At 36.8% G+C, this 23,291-nt stretch overlaps 1 protein-coding gene across 1 annotated transcript in view; it reads right to left on the bottom strand.

The window, feature by feature from the left end:
- Nucleotides 1-3,220: 3,220 nt before the first annotated feature.
- The window catches only part of LOC140169122 (uncharacterized), a 142,002-nt gene continuing 121,931 nt past the window's right edge, over nucleotides 3,221-23,291 (bottom strand). Inside the window, exons 12-16 of the mRNA XM_072192384.1 lie at nucleotides 20,817-20,888; nucleotides 16,891-17,034; nucleotides 16,310-16,474; nucleotides 9,845-9,940; nucleotides 3,221-3,637 (exon numbers count right to left, since the gene is read on the bottom strand). Of these exons, the coding sequence (XP_072048485.1) occupies nucleotides 3,512-3,637; nucleotides 9,845-9,940; nucleotides 16,310-16,474; nucleotides 16,891-17,034; nucleotides 20,817-20,888 (603 nt within the window). The 3' untranslated portion in view covers nucleotides 3,221-3,511. The remainder of the gene's footprint in view (nucleotides 3,638-9,844; nucleotides 9,941-16,309; nucleotides 16,475-16,890; nucleotides 17,035-20,816; nucleotides 20,889-23,291) is intronic.

The raw sequence follows: 23,291 nt of genomic DNA, 5'->3' as shown, positions 1-23,291 counted from the left end.
ACTTGTCTTTAAAAGGGCATATCTTCAAAAGTTGTGAGCCAATTGAAATAATTGTTTTTGTTTATTAAAGCTGACAATTAAATGTTTCTTTACATACCAACATATAATATTTGATAAACTTTTCAAAAATAGGCGAAAAAGAGGGCGCAATGAGGGGCTCTTTTTTTGGGACACCCTGTATGTAGCCTACATGTGGCAAACCACACTGAATCTACCGATGATGCATGATAGTTAAGTACCTGTGGAATATAGCACACCGCACGGTACAACAGTGATATCACGGCTTGCTTATTTCTTATACAGGGTGAGTCAAAAAAAGTGCAATAGAGTAAAGAATCGATATTTATGTAAGAACCAAGTTGAACTTTCCCATTATTGAAAGTTGCTATAAATGCCACACTCAATAGTCACCTTCTGTGAAAAAATGAAGTGACTCGCTTCTACCGTTTAATTTTTATGAGTCCTTTTGCTGCGATACCCAATTTCATTATTTGTCCACGAGGTACCATGCATTTTGAATGGGAGCACACAATGCACGATAAATGCACCAGCTCTGAAACTGACCTTAACTTAAATAAGGTTGATTTTTGCGTTATTTTTATTTCTTTTTTTCTGTTCAAACAACCTTTCTAACATTACTTTATGTCCTTCATACCTCACTCGATTCCAACTCCAGTTTTTTAATCCCAATATGTCCAACTTACTGGATGTTTTGTAATTCACTCCACTCCAATTTTCGCGCATTTTATTTCGACATTTGAAAAACCCGCTTACACATTTATATGGTTTTGATAGAGAATAAACATCTTTAAAATAAAGGGAACATGAAAATAACAACAAATACTGCTTTTTCTCCTTAAACAAGACCACGGGCAATAACACTTCGGGTGCTCCATTTTATTTCAATGCCAATGAGGTTAACAAACTGGCAGTTGTTCCAAATCGACCTTACACAGAGTGGGCTGACTCTCAAATGTTAGGTGTCTCTTGGACAAACATTAAAATTGGGTATCGCTATAAAATGTGTCATAAAAACAAAACGGTAAATGCTAATTCCTTGGTTTTTTCACACAAGATCACTAATGGATATGTTATTTATAAAATGATTTAAAACCTAAAAGATTCAACTAGGTTCTTAAATAAAAATGGATTCTTTTCTCTATTGCACTTTTTTTGACTCACCCTGTATACTAAATACCCAATAACACCACCATCCTATCACGCAACACTAGAAAATGGCCGGTGCTACTTTCTGCTACACTGTTTCTTGTTGCTGTTCAAATCGTTGCAACAGTTCTGCATGCACTCTATCCAACTGCTCTTTCTCCCGTTTTTGCTTGATGTAAGTGCGTAGAAAAGCAACAGTTCCCATCTTACCTCGCTGCAAGAAATTAAAAAAATGAGAAATCGAATTTGTGTTGTGATGTGCCCTGAGAGGATTAATTTGAGTATTCATCTTTGCTTATATAATTAATGCTATTTCATGAGCGATGACGTTGTTTGAAGTTGATCAAGTTGATCAAACAAATTTAAATAGACATTGTGCTCACAGAGCACAGCCCTTAGCCAGTGATATTCACCTTTTATGACCTTTGGCCTAGAGTTATTCACGTTACTTTTCTACCACCAACTGATGTAATTTGCGGAAGCAGAAGAATCATGAGGTATTTCTTTACATACTGAAAATGACCCCAATGACATTCGACGCCAATTGTTTCAGACATTGTCTATAGGCGATGCATATGTACAAATGACATCATTGTGCTATGTAATGTTGGGAAAGAGTTGCATTGTTAGTGAAATTACTGGAAGTTACATTTTCGGTCATAGTGCCAGTTGTACAACCTTTACCCTCGAGTTGGTCACGTGACATTTGTACCACTAAATCTGTTTTGGAGTTAATCACAAAATTTTTCAATGTAGTTTTGGAAACATCAATAATCCCTAGTTGTTGGTCAATAGGTCACATAATTCCAATTTACAAAAACAAAGGTGCTAAGGATGATCCAAATAATTACCGTGGGATTACAATTTTAAGTTGTCTTGGAAAATTGTTTACATCAATCTTGAATGACAGGCTCACAAATTACTTAGACTCTGTTGGATATATTGGTGAAGAACAAGCTGGTTTTAGACATAACTATTCTACTTTGGATCCTCCACAGTGTTATTGATTTGTATTTGAAAAATAAAAAAAGATTGTATTGTGCATTTGTTGACTACGCCAAAGCATTTGATATGATAACCAGGTCTTTACTTTGGTCAAAGTTAATTGCTTGTGGAATTAATGGAAAGGTTATTAATGTTATCTATAGTTTATACAATAATGCTAAATCATGCATAAAACTTAACAATTCAATCTCACCATTTTTCAAATCTGAAATTGGTGTGCGTCAAGGTGAAAACTTGTCTCCTCTCCTGTTTTCAATATTCTTGAACGATTTTGAGATGCATCTATATCTGAAGAATGACGGTGTTCTTGGTCTCGATTTTCTTAACATCTCAGTGATGATGATGTTGAAATATGGATGAGATTATTTGTTTTGCTCTATGCTGATGACACAATATTGTTAGCCGAAAGTGCACCTGATCTTCAAAAAGCACTGAACTCTTTGTATGACTACTGTTCTACATGGAATTTATCGGTGAATACAAGTAAAACAAAAATTGTTATTTTCTCTCGGGGAAAAATAAGAAATAAGCCTCCATTTTACTTTGGTGAAGATAGTATTGATGTTTGTGATGATTATACTTACTTGGGAGTAGTTTTTAACTATAATGGTACTTTAAAAAAAAGGCTATTAGTAAACAAGTGTCTCAAGCAAAACGTGCCATGTTTAGCTTGCTTTCTAAAGCAACTAGTCTTCATCTTCCTCCAGACATTACATTTAAACTTTTTGACACTCTTGTATTACCAATATTATTATATGGATGTGAAATTTGGGGTATTGATAATACTAAGCATGTTGATGTTTTTTATATCAAAAAACTTCTCAAACTTAACAAATATACTGCAAATTGTATGGTGTATGGGGAAATTGGTAGATATGGTACTCAAAGCATAATCTCAAGTAGAATGGTAAATTTTTGGTCTAGAATTGATACAGGGAGTCATTCCAAATATACCTATAGAATGTATTCTCTTGTCAGGAGTTTGCACGAAAACAACTCCTTTTATACATCTCCTTGGGTTGGTAAAATCATGGACACAGAGTGGGCTGACTCTCAAATGTTAGGTGTCTCTTGGACAAACATTAAAATTGGGTATCGCTATAAAATGTGTCATAAAAACAAAACGGTAAATGCTAATTCCTTGGTTTTTTCACACAAGATCACTAATGGATATGTTATTTATAAAATGATTTAAAACCTAAAAGATTCAACTAGGTTCTTAAATAAAAATGGATTCTTTTCTCTATTGCACTTTTTTTGACTCACCCTGTATACTAAATACCCAATAACACCACCATCCTATCACGCAACACTAGAAAATGGCCGGTGCTACTTTCTGCTACACTGTTTCTTGTTGCTGTTCAAATCGTTGCAACAGTTCTGCATGCACTCTATCCAACTGCTCTTTCTCCCGTTTTTGCTTGATGTAAGTGCGTAGAAAAGCAACAGTTCCCATCTTACCTCGCTGCAAGAAATTAAAAAAATGAGAAATCGAATTTGTGTTGTGATGTGCCCTGAGAGGATTAATTTGAGTATTCATCTTTGCTTACATAATTAATGCTATTTCATGAGCGATGACGTTGTTTGAAGTTGATCAAGTTGATCAAACAAATTTAAATAGACATTGTGCTCACAGAGCACAGCCCTTAGCCAGTGATATTCACCTTTTATGACCTTTGGCCTAGAGTTATTCACGTTACTTTTCTACCACCAACTGATGTAATTTGCGGAAGCAGAAGAATCATGAGGTATTTCTTTACATACTGAAAATGACCCCAATGACATTCGACGCCAATTGTTTCAGACATTGTCTATAGGCGATGCATATGTACAAATGACATCATTGTGCTATGTAATGTTGGGAAAGAGTTGCATTGTTAGTGAAATTACTGGAAGTTACATTTTCGGTCATAGTGCCAGTTGTACAACCTTTACCCTCGAGTTGGTCACGTGACATTTGTACCACTAAATCTGTTTTGGAGTTAATCACAAAATTTTTCAATGTAGTTTTGGAAACATCAATAATCCCTAGTTGTTGGTCAATAGGTCACATAATTCCAATTTACAAAAACAAAGGTGCTAAGGATGATCCAAATAATTACCGTGGGATTACAATTTTAAGTTGTCTTGGAAAATTGTTTACATCAATCTTGAATGACAGGCTCACAAATTACTTAGACTCTGTTGGATATATTGGTGAAGAACAAGCTGGTTTTAGACATAACTATTCTACTTTGGATCCTCCACAGTGTTATTGATTTGTATTTGAAAAATAAAAAAAGATTGTATTGTGCATTTGTTGACTACGCCAAAGCATTTGATATGATAACCAGGTCTTTACTTTGGTCAAAGTTAATTGCTTGTGGAATTAATGGAAAGGTTATTAATGTTATCTATAGTTTATACAATAATGCTAAATCATGCATAAAACTTAACAATTCAATCTCACCATTTTTCAAATCTGAAATTGGTGTGCGTCAAGGTGAAAACTTGTCTCCTCTCCTGTTTTCAATATTCTTGAACGATTTTGAGATGCATCTATATCTGAAGAATGACGGTGTTCTTGGTCTCGATTTTCTTAACATCTCAGTGATGATGATGTTGAAATATGGATGAGATTATTTGTTTTGCTCTATGCTGATGACACAATATTGTTAGCCGAAAGTGCACCTGATCTTCAAAAAGCACTGAACTCTTTGTATGACTACTGTTCTACATGGAATTTATCGGTGAATACAAGTAAAACAAAAATTGTTATTTTCTCTCGGGGAAAAATAAGAAATAAGCCTCCATTTTACTTTGGTGAAGATAGTATTGATGTTTGTGATGATTATACTTACTTGGGAGTAGTTTTTAACTATAATGGTACTTTAAAAAAAAGGCTATTAGTAAACAAGTGTCTCAAGCAAAACGTGCCATGTTTAGCTTGCTTTCTAAAAGCAACTAGTCTTCATCTTCCTCCAGACATTACATTTAAACTTTTTGACACTCTTGTATTACCAATATTATTATATGGATGTGAAATTTGGGGTATTGATAATACTAAGCATGTTGATGTTTTATATAACAAAAAACTTCTCAAACTTAACAAATATACTGCAAATTGTATGGTGTATGGGGAAATTGGTAGATATGGTACTCAAAGCATAATCTCAAGTAGAATGGTAAATTTTTGGTCTAGAATTGATACAGGGAGTCATTCCAAATATACCTATAGAATGTATTCTCTTGTCAGGAGTTTGCATGAAAACAACTCCTTTTATACATCTCCTTGGGTTGGTAAAATCATGGAAATTTTTAATAACTGTGGGATGGGAAATATTTGGCTTGCACAAGATAATCACAATACTATTTGGCTTAATCATTCCATTAAACTCAGGCTAAGCGATATTGATTTTCAAAATTGGTGAAAATAGTTTATGTAAAAACTATAGGATCTTCAGAAATGAGTTGAAATTTGAACACTATTTATGTAGCTTAGAATTTAGTGATAGGATTTTACTTAGTAAATTTAGATGTTGTAATACTAGAATTCCTAATAACACTAATAGATTCAGTAATGACTATACAGAAAGAAACTGTAACCTTTGTAATGAAAATCTTACTGGGGATGAATTTCACTACCTCTTTGAGTGCAAATATTTTAAGGATGAAAGGTTAAGATATCTTGACAAATACTTTACTCTTAATCCTAATTGTCCAAAAATGCACATGCTATTCAATACAAATGACGTTCCATCTCTGTAAATTCATTAGGACCATTACTGCAAAATTCACTTAATTACTCACTGTTTCACTAGTTATCCTTTTCATGTTCGAAGTTTGTTATTTGTACATAGCGCAATTGCTCCCTCTATTGTATATTATACTTAAGTGTTATTTTTATAACGGCTGTGCGCCATCTTTTTGTACATTGTATTATGCTTTATGTTTACCTCTCATACCCCGGCTGGGGTCGTAGAGTTTAATAATAGTCCATCACTTGTTGGACGCCTGAACTGAACTGAAAGGTTCTAGTGATTAAGGGAACTGGAATGAGCGTTTTGAGCGTTTTTGTTGGACATGAGAGCACATCAGACCTATCAAATTGCATTCTGAATACGAAGAATGTCTTTCTGATATCAAATAATTTTCATTTTATGAAATTCACGATATAATACAAATGTTATGACAAATTATTAAAATTTGATATTTTTCACATTTTTGAGATATAAAAGTCCTCGAAGTAAATTTTATAAATTTAATGATATAGTCTTAAAGTGTATGTAGCTGGGAGGAAAAGCCGACGATCAATTGAAAATTTTGACCTTTCATATTGAAGATATGGATTTTTTCACAAAAAGAACTAATTTTTTTAAATGTTTTGGGAAAAAATCCATATCTTCAATACGAAAGGTCAAAATTTTCAATTGATCGTCGGCTTTTCATCCTACCTACATACACTTTAGGTAGAAATCATCAGATTTATAAAGTTTACTTCGAGTACTGTTAAATATCAAAAATATCAATTTTTAATGATTTGCCATAAAATGTGTATTACATTGCGAATTTCAAAAAATCAAAATTATTTGATATCAGAGGCCATTCTTCGTATTCAGAATTTGTTTGATGTGCTTTAATGTCCCACAATAAATACTGTCCAAACGTTCATACCCCATCCCTTAAGTGAAATCACTGTACTAAATAATTTTGGTTTACATACCGGAAATGACCCATAAATGACCTTTGAACCTATGTCTGTGTGCAAATTATAGACATTGGCTATAGATGATGCATGTGTGTAAGTAACGTCATACGCGTCAGAGTGCTATGTAATGTGTGGAAGGAGTAACATTTTTAGTTAAAATTACATTTTCGCCATTGACCAAAAGTAGATGACCTTGGACGGGAAATGATCATGTGACATTTGTGGCACTACCCAATAGTCCTAGTGACCGAATATGGTCAACTGGGCTAAAAATATATAGCTACGATAGCTGATTTAAGGTATTTGGTTACCTAAATGACCTTTGTCCACAATTCTGTGTATAACTTTGAGACACTAGCTTTTAGACGATGGATGTGTGCAAGGGGCGTCACGGTGCAATGTAATTTATGTGAAAGGAGTTTCATTTTTAGTGAAAAAACACTTTTTTGGCCAGAATGACCTTGATACGACTTCGATTTTATTAACTTAATTTTTAATAAAACGGTGTGTTTTGTGTTTTGTTGTGCATTCTAAAGTCAATTTGGGAAAATTAATGTGTTTTTGGCCTTGAGTCACTTTTATTCGATGTAATTAAACTTAAAGGTGCATGCAGGGGCAAGTGCTTTTCAGTACGATTTTTTAAGGATAGGACACGCAGAGATAACAATAATAAAAGGTGACCGTATACGAATCAGCCGTAAAGTCTGCCCGGTCTATTGTGTTTTATTTTGTGTGTAGAAAATATATATAACAAGCTTTAAAATGGTATGTCGTTTGACTTCGTGTATTGATTGTGGAGCATGATCAAGCGGTGCATGCACACACATTTTGAAACAAATAAAACTAACAAACATAACAAAAAGAATTAAAAAGGTGGCACGCAGGATAACACAAAGTGGGACATTTTACACATTGTTTTGTATTGTATCTTTAAGAGTAATGATGGTAAGTATACATTTTCAGAAAGAAAATGATGCATCTAGCACGACAGATTTCTGCAAAAATGAGCATTTTTTTTAGAAAAGCGCCAAAATTGATTTTCCATGATTTTTGAATTTTTTTCTTCGTTTTGAACCTTAAATTATCTCAAATTTTGGTCAAAATTAAAAAAAAGTCAAATTTTGATCTTTTTTGACCCATATTTTTTAAACGAAGAATTCAAAAATTCAAAAATTTAAGAAACAAAATTCTAGAGGCATGTCTTTAGAACACAAATATGAAATTTTCATCCATTTTGATGTTTTGGGTAAGTTGTTATGGCGGACCGAGAAATCTGCCCTACTAGTTGGATTCTTTGTGTCATTTCCTTTCTGAAAATGTATACTTTTATTTACTTATCATCATTACTTAAAGATACAATACAAAATAATGTTTAAAACTTCCGACTTTGAGTGATCCTGCGTGCCCCTTAAAAATATGAGCCTTATAAATAAATTTGGTATCGGTATTAGGTGGTGTCACTAAGAATGACACCGTGTTGGTTTTTTTAAATTTTTTTAAGGAGACTAGCATTTTCTTCGGGGGGGGGGTGGTCCCAAATATACGGGGGTCGTATTATTTTTAGACGAAAAATAGGGGTTATTATTTTTCAACACCCAAAATATGGGGGGAGGGGTATAGAATTATTAAGGACTGGTGACTAAAATTTTCTTTAACTTCACAATAAAAAAGTGCGTAAAATCTATAGCTACTTAATGCAAAATTTTTACCCGCTCCGCGCGCCTTCCTTACACTTACGATAAAAAATTTGACGCGCTCCACGCACTTTTTTTCGCTCTAAAGGGTGCACGATGTATTGTTGGTATAAGCAGCAAAAAAAAAACGATTTTCGTTAATCAATATATTACTGAAACACTTTCATGTTTTGCAATAGTTCATTCTACAAATCATATCCTTTTAAAACTTGAATAACAAATTATTGCTGTTAATGAGTTATGTACGTTTTACAAAAGTGATCTTGTTTCAGCTTTCTTTACAACAGAACTCAAGAACCACAGGAACTGCAAAACTATATCTGTGATATTTGAATTATTCTACACACTCGCTATGAAATGATCAATGCAATTTTTGCCAGCGCTCACTACCATTCGCAAGATACCGTGAACTACCAAATCGCAACAGTTTAAAATAGTTGCTAAGTTTTGGCGCGCTTCACGCCTTAGTTCCAGCAATGAATAATTTGTCTTGAATATGCGTAGGTGGAAGGGAAGGGGGGTCATAAAATGTTCTACCCAAGATAGAAGGGGGGTGGTAAAAATAATTGCCCGCGATAGGGGGTTCATAAATTTGACTCCGGTCACCGACCTCACTCCTTCCGAAAAACAATGCCAGCCCGCTAAAAGGCTAAATCTGGAAAAAAAACATGATCGTATTCTTCGCCCATGCTTACAGTTTGTCCACTCTCATGGGCGTATTTGGGGGGGGGGGGGGCGGGGGCTTTGGGGGCACCAGCCCTCTGGGGTAAAAGCAGGGGGCGGCCAAAATGAAAGGGCGGCGGAAGAAGAAGGGCGGCAAAAACAGGGCGGCAAAAAAGAAGGGGCGGCAAAAAGAATTAGTAAATCAAAAAGGGCGGAAAAAACGGTACTATACATCGAAATGTGCTGCTTTTAGGGCGCTAGCGCCTGAAACCCTTTTTTTGTTTGGCTCTTCACTTTTTCAAACGTCCGAGAAAAAAAAATTGGGTCAACCTTTTCGGGCTGTGGAGGAAGGGGCGGCAAAATTGAATTTTCTTCAGCCCCCCGGGGTTGGGGCGGCCACGGTACGCCACTGACTCTGAAGTACAAAGTACCGACGCGGACGCACACAATGTGCCGACTTTGAAGGCACGCATACTTGCAGCAGAGACGCAGCACTACGCACTGTTAACGCGCTGTACATGCGCGCGTTGTCACTTTGTACTTCAGAGTGGACAAACGGTAGATCATCATTGCGTACGATGAACTGCGCAGTAAGGGCATCGATGACGACGTATTAAATTGCGGTTACCTGGATGAGATACTTCCTGTCTTGTTCTTCCATGCCAAAGTCAAGAGTTTTCAGATAGTCTGTGTTGATTCCAATGGTGCGATCTTTGTCGTTCTTCTGTTGTTAACAAAGAAGCAAACTATGATAAGGATGTTGAACTGAGTGCAATGCATTAGTCTGGATAATCGCGCACACTGTAGCTCGAGAACTAATAGACGAGTCAATTTAAGTACCAACATGGGCGCACCTAGATAAAAATGGAACACCAATTTTGTTTGCTTGCTTGTGCCTCTAAATACCCTCCTGATCAATAATGTTAACCTAGGAAAAACCATAGCACAGACCATACAGGGTCAACTTTTCAAAATACAACCTTTTATCTGTTGTGCGTCAAAAGTCACATGTTACAACCGTTATTGTGTTACAACCGTTATTTTTCCACATAGTGTTTATGTGGACAAAATTATCAAAATGTAGGTAGGGCATTGAATTTTTGCTCGCTATCTCCTTACTTATAAAGATTAACAATTGCCTAAATTTAACTATGAAAATAAATAAGGAACAAAAATTAGGGCAATACAACCTAGGGGGGTCTCATTACTGTGGAAACACCCACTTCGTAAGATATTTTTTGACTTATTTTAAAAAGTATTAGGGGGGAACTTAGAAGTTGTGTTACCTGTATACCAAAAATGAAAGGATTTGTCCAACCTTCATCTTCCCATGACTTGGTGGTTTTTATACTTCATACCTTAAGAAGGACATACACGAGGCAATTCCAATTGCAAGGCCCATTACTTAGTGGGTGAGTCATGTGCTGACTGACCATGAAGCTGAGCAATTGATCAAAATACACGAAGCAATGCGAGGCCTTGCAATTCCTTGAGCGTGGTCATAGGTTTGGGGATATACTCAAAACACAAGTAGTGGTTAATGGTTTTCGTAATCATATCCAAATGGCTCATGTGTTGTCCTGAAAGCAAAATATAGCCATCCTCTCCTGTATATCTATACAATTTTCCATAAAGAAAAGGCTAAGGATAACTAAGATCAAAAGGGCTAAACACCAAGAACAACAACAACATAGGCCTACACGTGTATTATAATGTAGCATGTGCACACATTATCATGTTGTGGATGGTGAATCAAGCTGGTCCGTTCACATTCCCAAATGAATGCAGTGACCAGTCGGTGTTCACTCAGCTAAAGATTGAAATCATCACAAGTCAATGAAGTCCAGGAATGTACTCTCATTGTTTATGGGTGGCTAATACATAGCTTGTTCAAATACAATACGTTTATAACCTACCACTTGAACACCACTAGCCAAATCGAGCTTTGATGGAGCTGTATAACAAACAGTTCTACGAAGCTCATTCTACCTCCATCATCACATGTATGTTATCTTACGTGTCAGGATATTGAAATTATCCATGCTTATGCTCTTAAATCTAGGCTGCAAAATAAATGTTATTTGATGAAAATGTAAGATATGTTGGTTAACGCGAATACAGATTTGGTACATTGGAAACGGTTAAAAACTGAAGCCAAAAGTTTAGTAAGCATCATAATTTATTGTAGCTTTTGATAGTCTTCATAAGAAATAATTTCAAGATGTTGTTGTCCAACTGCTTACTCAAGATAAATATTTTGGTCCTATTTGAGCCCCGTGACATACCTTGGGACTTCAAAACAAAATGAAACATGTTTTACTTACGAAGAAAGCATCGAAAGGTTCAACGGACACACACAGGTCAGTGAAATTTCATGCCCGATTTCTCCCAGACCGCATTTACTTGCCATTCGTAATTATTCCCTTATCTTAAACAATGGATTCATCTATAGCCAAAATAAAAATTTCTTGATCATTAGAGGATGTACCTTCTGCGTCAGCGTACTTTTCATGGAATAACACGATCGTGCGACTTGAATGACCGAACCTTGACGTACTTGCCTAGCAACGACCGTGTGATTGGTCAATTCTCAAAAGCTGTGTTTGCGCCGTAAGCGCCGGTGTTTGCGTAGTACGCTCGACGCAAATAACTGTGCGTACCCAAGTTGGCTCTCGTGATCGAGAATTTAATATTTTGGCTATAAACGTGGAAATAACATGGACAGTTTGTTAATAATAACCTTGCATACACTTACAAAAACAAGAAATGTGTCACGGTTGTGCAAAAGACACAATACCAAAACTGTTCTATCTGCAAGCATTAGCTATTAATTTAAAAAAAGAACAAAAATAAAACAATTTAATAATTTTCAGATATACTTTTGTGATGATTTCCATATAGATGTTGGCAACTTTTAAAATTAAAATTAGCCTTTCTTGCCAGATCGTTTCCGACATACCAAATCTGTATTTACTATAACATGTTTAACCAACACATCTTAGCAACCAAAAATCACATTTTATTCAGATAACTTTTATTTTGTAGCCAAGATTTAAGAGTATAACTATGAAGCTATGGGTAGTTTCAATATCCTGGCATTTAAGATAACAGAGATGTTTTCCTCATCGACATATACACAAGCAAACGTGGGTTTCTCCATATGGAAGAACTAAGAACCAAATTGATCATGTAATGGTGAGCAGACAGCACAGGACATCTGTACAGGATACAAGGGCCATGCGGAAAGCTGATATATACAGCGATCATCAACTAGTTCGTACCAAACTCAATTAAGTTGAAAAGAAAGCAACAACCAAAAGTAACAAGAAGGAAATTTGATACAACCAAACTCCAACAGACTACCATCAGATCAAAATTCAAAATTGAACTTAAAAATAGATTTGATGTACTCCAAGATTATGAGGATGTAGAAGAGAGTGTAGAGAAGAAGTGGCAACATTTTGAGAATGCTTACAAAGAAACTGCACTGAAGGTTCTCGGGTACAAAAAGAAGGGCCAGAAACCATGGATCAGCAAGGAATCATGGGATTTAGTAGAGGAGAGGATAAAGCTGAAGAGTGACATTGAACAGACAAAGTCAAGCAGAATCAAACAGAACTTAAAAGTCGAATACCGGAGCAAAGACAAGGAAGTCAAGAAAAGTATGAGAAGGGACAAGCGGGAATGGGCTGATGATCTCGCAGCTCGGGCAGAACAAGCAGCAGGAAATGGGCGAATGAAGGAATTGTATGACATTACAAAGACTTTAAGCAATGATAAAAGCAGAACAAGCAACGCTGTAAAGGACAAATCTGGGAACATATTAACAGAACAATCAGCAAGGAGAACAAGATGGCGAGAACATTTTGAAGAAGTTTTAAATAGACCACTACCAACCAACCCAGTATCAGAGGAGTTAAATGAACATGAAACGGTAATCGAGGACATAAGTGATCAACACATCTCAAAAGCAGAAATTAGAGCAGCAATTAGAAAGATGAAAAACAGAAAATCAGGTGGCAAAGATGAAATTACGGCTGAATTGTTGAAAGTAGACATAGACACAGCTGTAGACTGGCTCGCAGGCCTTTTTAACACATTCTGGGATAAAGAAGAAGTACCCAAAACATGGAAGCAGGGGCTCATAGTCAAGTTACCAAAGAAAGGGGATCTCACAGAATGCGGAAATTGGCGAGGCATTACGTTGACTTCTGTCCCAAGTAAAGTATTTGGAAGAGTACTTATTGATAGAATTAGAGATGGAGTAGACAACAAGTTGAGAGATGAACAGGCTGGATTTAGAAGTGGAAAAAGTACAGTGGAGCAGATTTTTGTTTTGCGGAATATTATTGAGCAAGTCGTAGAGTGGCAGTCAACCTTATACATTACGTTTGTGGACTTTGAAAAAGCGTTTGACTCCGTACACCGAGAAAGCCTGTGGAAAGTTATGGCTAGCTATGGAATTCCATCAAAGATAATAAGAATGGTCTAGATATTGTATGAAGATAGCGAGTGTGCAGTATTAGATGAAGGGGAGGAGTCAGAATGGTTTAAGGTGAAAACCAGTGTGAAGCAAGGAGATGTAATGTCTGGCTTTATTTTCTTGATTGTGGTTGATTGGATTATGAAACATGCAACAGAGGGAAATAACACAGGAATCAGATGGAAATTTATGACAAAATTAGAGGATTTGGACTTTGCGGATGATATAGCTCTTCTATCATCTACCATCCAACACATGCAGGATAAGGCAACAAAGCTATGTGAATTTGCAGCAAGAACTGGTTTAAAAAAATTAATACCAAGAAAACTGAAGTGCTTAGAATAAACAGCAAATCCAACACCAGGATAGTCTTAGCAGGCCAGCAACTAAACGAGGTAGAAAAGTATACATACCTAGGTGCAAATGTCAGCAACCAAGGTGGAGGGGGAGATGACATGAGGAACAGAATTTGCAAGGCAATGGGATCATACATGAAGCTCAAACAAATCTGGAATGCAAGCAAACTCACTTTAGGAACCAAACTGAAGCTGTTCAAATCTCTGGTAATGTCAGTATTATTATACGGCTGTGAAACCTGGAAGATCAATGATAGTGATAGCAGGAAGTTGGACACTTTTCAATTCAAATGTCTCAGGAGAATACTGAAGATTAGATGGCCATATGTCATTTCAAACAATGACTTACTAAAGAAAACCAAAATGAACAGGACAAGTGAAGAAGTAAAAAGAAGGAGGTGGAAATGGATTGGCCATGTGCTAAGGATGGAAAATAATAGCCACTGCATGACAGCACTTTCCTGGGCTCCAGAAGGCAGAAGGAAAGTTGGTCGCCCTAAGACAACATGGAGGCGGACAGTGGAAAAAGAAAGGAAGAAATTAGGGTGGAGGTCATGGAGTGAAGTCAAGCCAGTAGCTAGAGAAAGGGACAGCTGGAGGAGGAGACTTACAGCCTTATGGGCCACAGGGCCCGAAGAGGATAGGTAAGGTAAGGTAAGGTAAGATGTGATGATGGAGGTAGAACTTTTGAATGACCCTCGTATTATAAATTATATAGGACCCGACTTCAGGTACTTTTTGCCGTAACAGGTCACATTATATTATGTTACCAACCAATTGACTTTACGTTGTGATCATTTTGATTATGGTTACGAACACAGAGCATGAACCAGTTGACCTGGCAACGATCAATTTTGACGTCACACCACAACGGCGAATATGCAGAGAAGATGAGAAAAGATACTATAATATCAAGGGGAATTTATTAAAGTATATGATTTTTGAAAAAGACACGGGAGTGGCATCATACAAGTATAAACATGATCATGATTTGTGTTTATCTTTATTTTTAGATAAATTTCAGATGTAAAATGTGGGTTTTTTTTAATTAACAGAAGATCGGTTAGTCTCCTTATATTTTTGGGTTCATTAAACATAATTTACGGCAACAATATTAGAACGCAACCTCTTAGCTATGATTCACATTCGGCGTCTGAAAAATACCATAACCAAGATTTTAACACCAATTAATTGTTTAGCAGGCCGGTTTCAGCTAATAAAATATTTAGCGTACATTTGTCAGATATGGCAATGAAAGGTAATTCGTGAAAAATAATGCAAGAAGAATACATATAACAACAAATAGAAATGTTCACTACAAGTATATGTACGAATAGGTGGAAAATTTCTGTTTTTGTTGGACTATACAAAGGATCATTTGTAAATATCCGTTTTATAATTATGACAGTGCTACATTTTCACTGGGGCCCCTTTATCGATTGCTATCTAGGCGAATGCACTTTGTATAATTATAAATAAATATTGTTAATGCTGTTAATATGTGTGAAGAAATTGTCCTGTTCGTGTATCGAAATTTGTTAATAAATCATAGACAGTAACACCATGGCTGTCGAAAGATAATAAAAACAATACAACTATAAACTACAACTATAAACTATAAAAAGTTTAAACTCCATTATGACGTAACGTGAAAAAAATATATGCTAATTCGCATATGGCGCTGAAACGCACATATTTCCATGCATTCCCCGCTTCGTTCCCAAATGTGGCTCAGTAGGACGAGGGTAATGAACAGATGATGTCCTTAAGCATAAGAATTATAGCTAGAACAACTTTACATATTGTCGTCAATACTCGAGAGTCAGTGAAATGTTGGCGTGTCAATATTCATACAGGCTGTATCAAAATGATTGGTACCCATCAGCTCGCAGTGATTAATGGCCATGACTGCTACACCACCATGTAATGTAGAATCCACATAATTTGTTGATTAATGTCATTAATATAATAACATATCGTGCGTTATTCATACAAAAATTAAACAAAAACAGTACTTACAATGAGGTTCACTGTCGAACCTCAACGGATTTAGACTGATAAAATAGTGCTTGATAACATACATACACTTTTGGAATTATTTGAGACATTTTCGTGTATACGTGTTAAACCAACGACGACGTCAAAATTCAGTCGATCTTGGCCGCCCCACCCCCCTGGTATTATCGGTGGGATAACATACCTATATATATACTTTAACTTCATGTATAAGTATAACTTAAACAAATATACAAACCTTCAACAATGCTCGAGCGAGGTGAAATGTGGGCGTTTCAATGATGTTGTATACGTACTCTATGTAAGTACTAATCTTGCTAGTGGGTGCAAGAGCAATGCTAAGTTTCCCAAGAAGATCCTTGGCTTCCTTCTCTGCAAGTTCTTTAATATCATGGAATGATATCTACATGTAAAAAATCACAATGGTAATTAAAAACGTAGACATGTCGTCAGTGACATGTCAGCCTAGTGTTGTATTCTGCTAAAAGTGTCGTTAGTGTCATCATCAACATCATCATCATCATCACAACCGATATATAATTATCATCATCACCATTATTATTATTATTATTATTATTATTATTATTATTATTATTATTATTATTATTATTATTATTATTATTATTATCATCATCATCATCATTATCACACAGCCATCATCGCCATCATCATCTTAATAATCATCATTGTAATCATCGTGATTATCATCATCGTCAACATTGGTCAACATCTTCATCGTCATGAAAAGCTAGCAGCACTACCACCACAACCACCATCATAAAAAAAAATATGAAGCATAAGCTCATGTGTGAATCTAACCTGGTTCTTCCCAACCTTGTCGAAAATCGCTTTCGCAGACATGTAGCTGCCAAACATAAGTTGAATATCCTTTCGGATTTCCTCCACATTAGAGTAGTCGCGAATTAGCAGGCAGATGTTCTCATTTGTCAGCAAGGGGTACTCCTTCAGAAAAACAAAATGCATTATGGTTCATTTCAACATCAACATAAACATATGAACAACATAGGCTTTAACTTAAAAGTCAACAATCACTGCACAGTCATGCACAATCACCAACAGTAGGTAAATACTTATTTTGTACAGACGGTAATCTAGCCAGAAATGCGCCCTACCGCGAATCACACCGTCAGGCGTTACTGAGTTAAAATTAAGCTGAATTTAAGCTGAACATGGGGTAGAAAATCATTGGTTCTGGGATTATTGGAGAGCCCTTCGGCAAACCCCTTCAGTCCTCAGTAGGTGACTTCCTATTGCAACTCGCTGAGCTAAACTGGAAGTAGGTTGGTGTGACCTCACAGTCGGTGCAGTGCATGCTAAAAACATAAATTTGGTGCTGTATGTAGATTATTGTATGATCATTATCATTTCATATCATATCTCCCATCACTAGATCACTTAACACATAATGTATCATGCCCATGACTAACCTTCCCATCATGCATCTAATATCTGACCCATGACCTTGTATCACGATGTAAACAATCTACCATGATCAGTGGGTTATAGTAATATTAAAATGTGTAATAAAGCCCTGATTTATCAAGCTGAATCTATCGTTTATCTCAACCATCCATTATTCTACACTGTACATCAGGAAAGTGCGAGTAAAAAGGTTGGCTGGTTTAGAGTGTCTTCAGGCTGGCTGGCGATATAGCACTGATTGAACTCAGTGCCACGGGCTTGAAAAGAACGGATGGAAAGCCGCATGCAGCTGATTCGGGAAGATTGTTCCAAACGCGAATTGATTGTCCTTGGAAAGAATGAATACTTGGTTGGTTGGTTGTCGATAACAACAGGGGATGGTTATGCCGGATGGGGGATGCGATTCCCTGGCAATGGAGGCAGGCTGATGTTGACTAGTTGATAATAAATTTTGAAAGAAAATAACGGATTGGTAGTATAGACACCAGACTTGAAGGCTGTCCCAGTCAAACTTTTGGAACATTTCTGAGACTGATGAGGTCTTACGGAAATCTTGGAAGACGAAGCGCGCAGCCTGGCGCTGGATGCTTTAGAGGCGCTGAACATCTGAGTTGTTATGTTGTATGCGTTCCAAGCTTCGCTTCCATATTCCAGTTGCGGTCTAATGGTATAGGCTCTGGCTTTTACTTCACTGCTACATGGAAAAGGTGTTTTTCGTAGCACTGATGCCAAGGCTTGGCAAAAGAATATCCGTTTTCTGACCTTCTGACTAATTTTCAACCCCTCAGAAAAGTTGCATTATCTTTCGGGTTATTAAATTTTGTTATTTTAAGTAATTTTTGGGCGAAATTGTTTTCGACCTTATTGCGATGTGTTTTGGCCTACTTATTTCCTCACAGCGTTGCAGAATAAAAATAAAATAATCGTACTGTCTATGTAATCAGGAAACTACAGAGGCGATAGTGTACATTTAAATTTGTCATTACTACTTCATGTTGATATTCAAACAGTGCTATAAAGTTGTCTTACCAAGGAATGTGTTTGTATTAACAGAAATAATTGTTTTACAACTTGGATGAACTTTTTGCAAATCCAAAAATTGCAACAGATATCTTTCATTTCTTTAAGATTTAGCGGTATTGCCAGATTGTACGTACAATTGGGCTACATTAATAGCCTCATTATAGTTTTATTGATACTGGCAAAATACTTGCCTGCATGTGCTTGTTGTTCTGCTATAGCGTATAGAATCTGTTAATGATACTATAACCACACAGTCAATTAATTTATGTCAACATGTCCTTTTCACGAGGCTGTGTTTATATAACTGAATTCATTTATACAAACACAAATTTATACAAATTAAAGAGAGTGCTTAAGGGATCTGGAATGAGCGTTTCGATAGTATTTTTTGTGGGACATGAGAGCACATCAGACATATCGAATTGCATTCCTAATACGAAGAATGTCTTTCTGATATCAAATAATTTTCATTTTTTTAAATCACGATGTAATACAAATTTTATGACAAATTATTAAAATTTTGATATTTTTCATATTTTTGATATATAACAGTCCTCGAAGTAAATTTTATAAATCTAATGACATATTCTTAAAGTATATGTAGCTGGGAGGAAAAGCCGATCAATTTAAAAATGTTGACCTTTCATATTGAAGATATGGATTTTTCCCAGAATGACCTAATTTCAATACGAAAGGTCAAAATTTTCAATTGATCGTCGGCTTTTTCATCCCACCTACATACACTTTAAGTAAAGATCATTTTTTATTATTATTATTGTATATCAAAAGGACATTCTTCGTATTCAGAATGCAATTCAACATGTCTGATGTGCTCTAATGTCCCACAATAAATACTGTCCAAACGTTCATACCCCACCCCTTAAATGGGGAAACTTAGGCAGGCGATAAGAGAAAATATATTTACTTTAGCACTTATGGAAATGCCTGCAAGAGTCCTGAAAGAGTGCCTCGCAGTACTTGCAAGAACTGTTTGAGCAAGAACTTGTAAAGCTGTTTGAGCTTTGTTTCTCCAAGGGGATTTACCCGAGCCAGTGGAAGACTGCATCTGTCATCCCTATTCACAAGAGAGATTCGCAGTCTAATCCGTCTACGTACCGCCTCATCTATCTGCTCTGCAGCATCAGCAAGATCATTGAGGCTGTTGTACATAACGACCTGGACAAAGCACATCTCCAACGTCTCATCCAGAGCAGGACAGAAGCTGGGCGCTCTGAGGAGAGTTGCAAACAGACTTGATGTGATATGCAGAGCCACCGTTTACAAGGCAGAAGTTCGCAGTGTGATGAAATACGTCTTACTGTCTTGAATGAGTGCCAGCGCCATCACTCTAGGATTAGTTCAGAGAAAGGCCCTTCGAATCATAGGTGTGACCGAAGAGGAAGCGATTACAAAGCTGAACATCACATCTCCCCATCAAAGACTTCAAGTCGCTGCAGCAAGAGTCCTCCACAAAATTCACACCAGTTTGTTCCCACCAGATCTGAAGGTACTGCTACCAAAGCAACTTGTTGTCAGAAGAGCTACCCCCTCCAGCTTGTCCATGCCTTGCCATGCTCTCACAGTACCAGTTTCTAGAACCATATCTACTGACAGGACTTTCATCCACACTGCAGTTCACGTTTGGAATAGCCTACCAGATGGAGTAATTAGAGACATAACTGACAACGGCGCACCATCCTTCAAGAGCAGAGTGCAAAAGTATACTATTTCACGTGTCCGATGCTTAAGTTACTGTACCCCTTCACTCTTGCTGTTCCTAAGCTGCCGTGAATCACTGATTGACCCATGAGTTGTCTTTTATAGTACCTAGGTGCCCATATAAGTTCTTGACTTATGTCACCCCTCGTGGACTATTGTTCACTCTAGCATTTTTTTAAATCGCCCAGTTTGTCATCTTTCAGCGCTGCCATGATTGTGAATATGCCTACCTAGACGTTCTCTGTGCTTGTTGAGAAAATAAACGTTGTGAAGATAGAACATCCGGGCCCTACTCTACCATGTTTAGCTGCGTAACGGTACATGAACACGGCCTTGTCGTGGAATAATTACCTGGAAACGGCAATAGCTAATATTGTTTTTTCATGTTCTTGATTTTATTTATTTCCAGCTTTCTTCATAGAGGCCAGCATGCCTATAACCTTTTAAAGCTTGGCTTGAGCTTTTTCTCGAGTCAGGTCCCATCAGGACCCACGTGAGATTCCGCCCGGACAGACTGGTTAAATAACAAAAAGTATATTACAATTAAAGCAATCACTTACCCGCTCGCTACTTCCTTGCAGCGCAAGTATCAACAAAATTGCCAGTGTGTCTTTACCAGACTGTTGACCCGCCTACAAAAAATGATAATAGGGATGATGTTGATTAAAAATTCCCCCCCCCAAAAAAAAAATTGGAAACTTTCCAAAACGGCTATATATCAGAAATATTTGAAGTCTATTTTCATATTGTTTTATATTGATACAAACAATTTTCTTTCCTGTTAAACATTGCACCAAATTTGGGACCATAACTTATTCCCTGGCTAAGTAACTGTCGTTGAAAGACAAGGAGGTCTCAAACAAAATGTGCAAAATCTGTAATTTTCTGCGCCATTCTTATCAGTGAAGGTAAAGAATATCACACTGTTTCATTAAAAACGTTTCGAAGTTTCGATGTACCAGTCTTCTGCAGTCGTTGTTTTTTTTCTTGGGTGGGCACGCACCTCTGGGTCTGTTTTTGACATCTCCGGTCTTGGGATCACATTGCGGGAAACTTGATTCTGAGGTATGCCAGTCTCAAGCCGACCAATTATAGCTCCAGACATGATAATCGAACCATGGTTGATTAGACCTTTCTTGCAATTGACCGCTATGAAGATATTAAAAGCAAGAGAGATTTACTTGTGTTGATCCATTTGAATCCACATGTAGAACTGTTAATCCCATCCTAGTACTTTTCATTCAACATGATGTACTGCAAACCACTTTCCATTCATTCTTTTATTCATGCAATAACCCATTCATTCATTCATTCATTCATTCATTCATTCATTCATTCATTCATTCATTCATTCGTTCGTTCGTTCGTTCGTTCATTCAAAGCAATGAGATGAGCGCAGACAATGGTCAGTTTGGCACCTTTTCTTTGAGAACTCTCTGCCTTTCAAAGAAGGTTACTCAGTCGTGGAATAAGTTATCGTCACAAATGAGGTGTCATTGCTGACAGGAAAGAACAATGTTCAACTGATATGAAACAATACGGAGATAAATGTCAACAATTTCTGATATACAACCATTTTTTGACAGTTTCCAAACTTTTTTGAGGAGTTTCATATGCAACGCTGACAAGTTTGCACCAACAGAGTAGTCAAGTAATCTTATAGATATCAACAACCACACATGGATAAAGGAATCAGGATGTGGCAATCATGGAGCTATTAAGAATGGAGAGGCAATAGATTATGTAACGCATTGTACACTTGTGTCGATTTGAAATCTGACAAGCTATTCATCGAAAGGTACCTTTTGTTTGGGACAATGGGCTTCCACCATTAAATCGGTAAGCTGACCCGACAGTGTATTAACGCTTTACCTAGCAGACTACTGTCAAAAAGTGATCAAACGAAAGTCGCATGAAAGCGCTTACTATAACGAAAAGTACCCTTTGTTGTCATACCACTCAAGGGTGTAATTGAGTAGCCATAAGCACAAAAGGCACACATTAGCCGCTGATGCAGTTCGTTGTCACCCCACTGACTGTAGGTGCTTCATTTAAATAAATTGAATGCGCTTGCTGAATGATTACATATCAAAGCTGCCATGTCTGCATGTCTATTACTGTATAATGGCAATAGCTACGTATACATGTAACATATAATAAGTATACCGGTATAGGCCTATATAAAAGTTGTTTCACAAATTGACATTTTATTTTATTTTAAGAGAATGTCATAAACAGTGGCGTACTGAAGGGGGGGGGGGCAGCTCTTTTGTGAGAGGTCTTGGGAGGGGATGAGGGAGGAGGAGGTGGGGGAGGGGACATGAAGAATGAGAGGGGGCTGGAGGAAGAGAGAAAGAGGGACAAAAAGTATGAGGGGATGGAGAAGGGAAGGGAGATAAGAAGAGGGAGTGATACTTTAGCAAGGAAAGAATAAGTACAGAGAAAGGAAAAGAAAGGAATGACAAATAAATGTAGGCCTTATAATAATTATTATAGAAACTAAACACAGCCCCCACACACATAGGCCTAACACTAACAGCACTATAGGCAGCCATTCGATGATGCCAATGCCTTTATGCGTTACGTATTTAAAACGCCCAGTCAGATGTATTTTACACATGCCAAGCACAAGTCACCCAATTTCGAAAATTGGACGTTGAATGTACACTCTCATGAATATTGATTGGCAACATTTTGCAATATGTCAGCGCTCAAATCGGACACAATAGAACAATAGACCATTCAGTGCGCTGGTGGCAAAAGCAAATTTAATTGCATGTGTCCATATTCTTATGTAAATGGCGTATTGTTATTAAAATGACGTTGTAACCTTGCCATACTGCAGTTACTGTCCGTTTTCCTATACACAATACACAGTGCTCTCACCATTGACGCGTGACATCTACAAATGATGTACGTTGGAAGAATGGGCACTTGCCTAGTTAACATCACTGTGTGAAAAATAACCAGCAAATATTTTAGCTATTCTCCAAACTTCTAGCAAATATATATCTCTAACATGACCTAAAATTACA

This window comes from Amphiura filiformis, chromosome 14 (genome assembly GCF_039555335.1).
Source record: "Amphiura filiformis chromosome 14, Afil_fr2py, whole genome shotgun sequence".
NCBI lineage: Eukaryota > Metazoa > Echinodermata > Ophiuroidea > Amphilepidida > Amphiuridae > Amphiura > Amphiura filiformis.
Note: the sequence above shows the minus strand (reverse complement) of the source record. Positions and strands in the feature narration are given on the sequence as shown.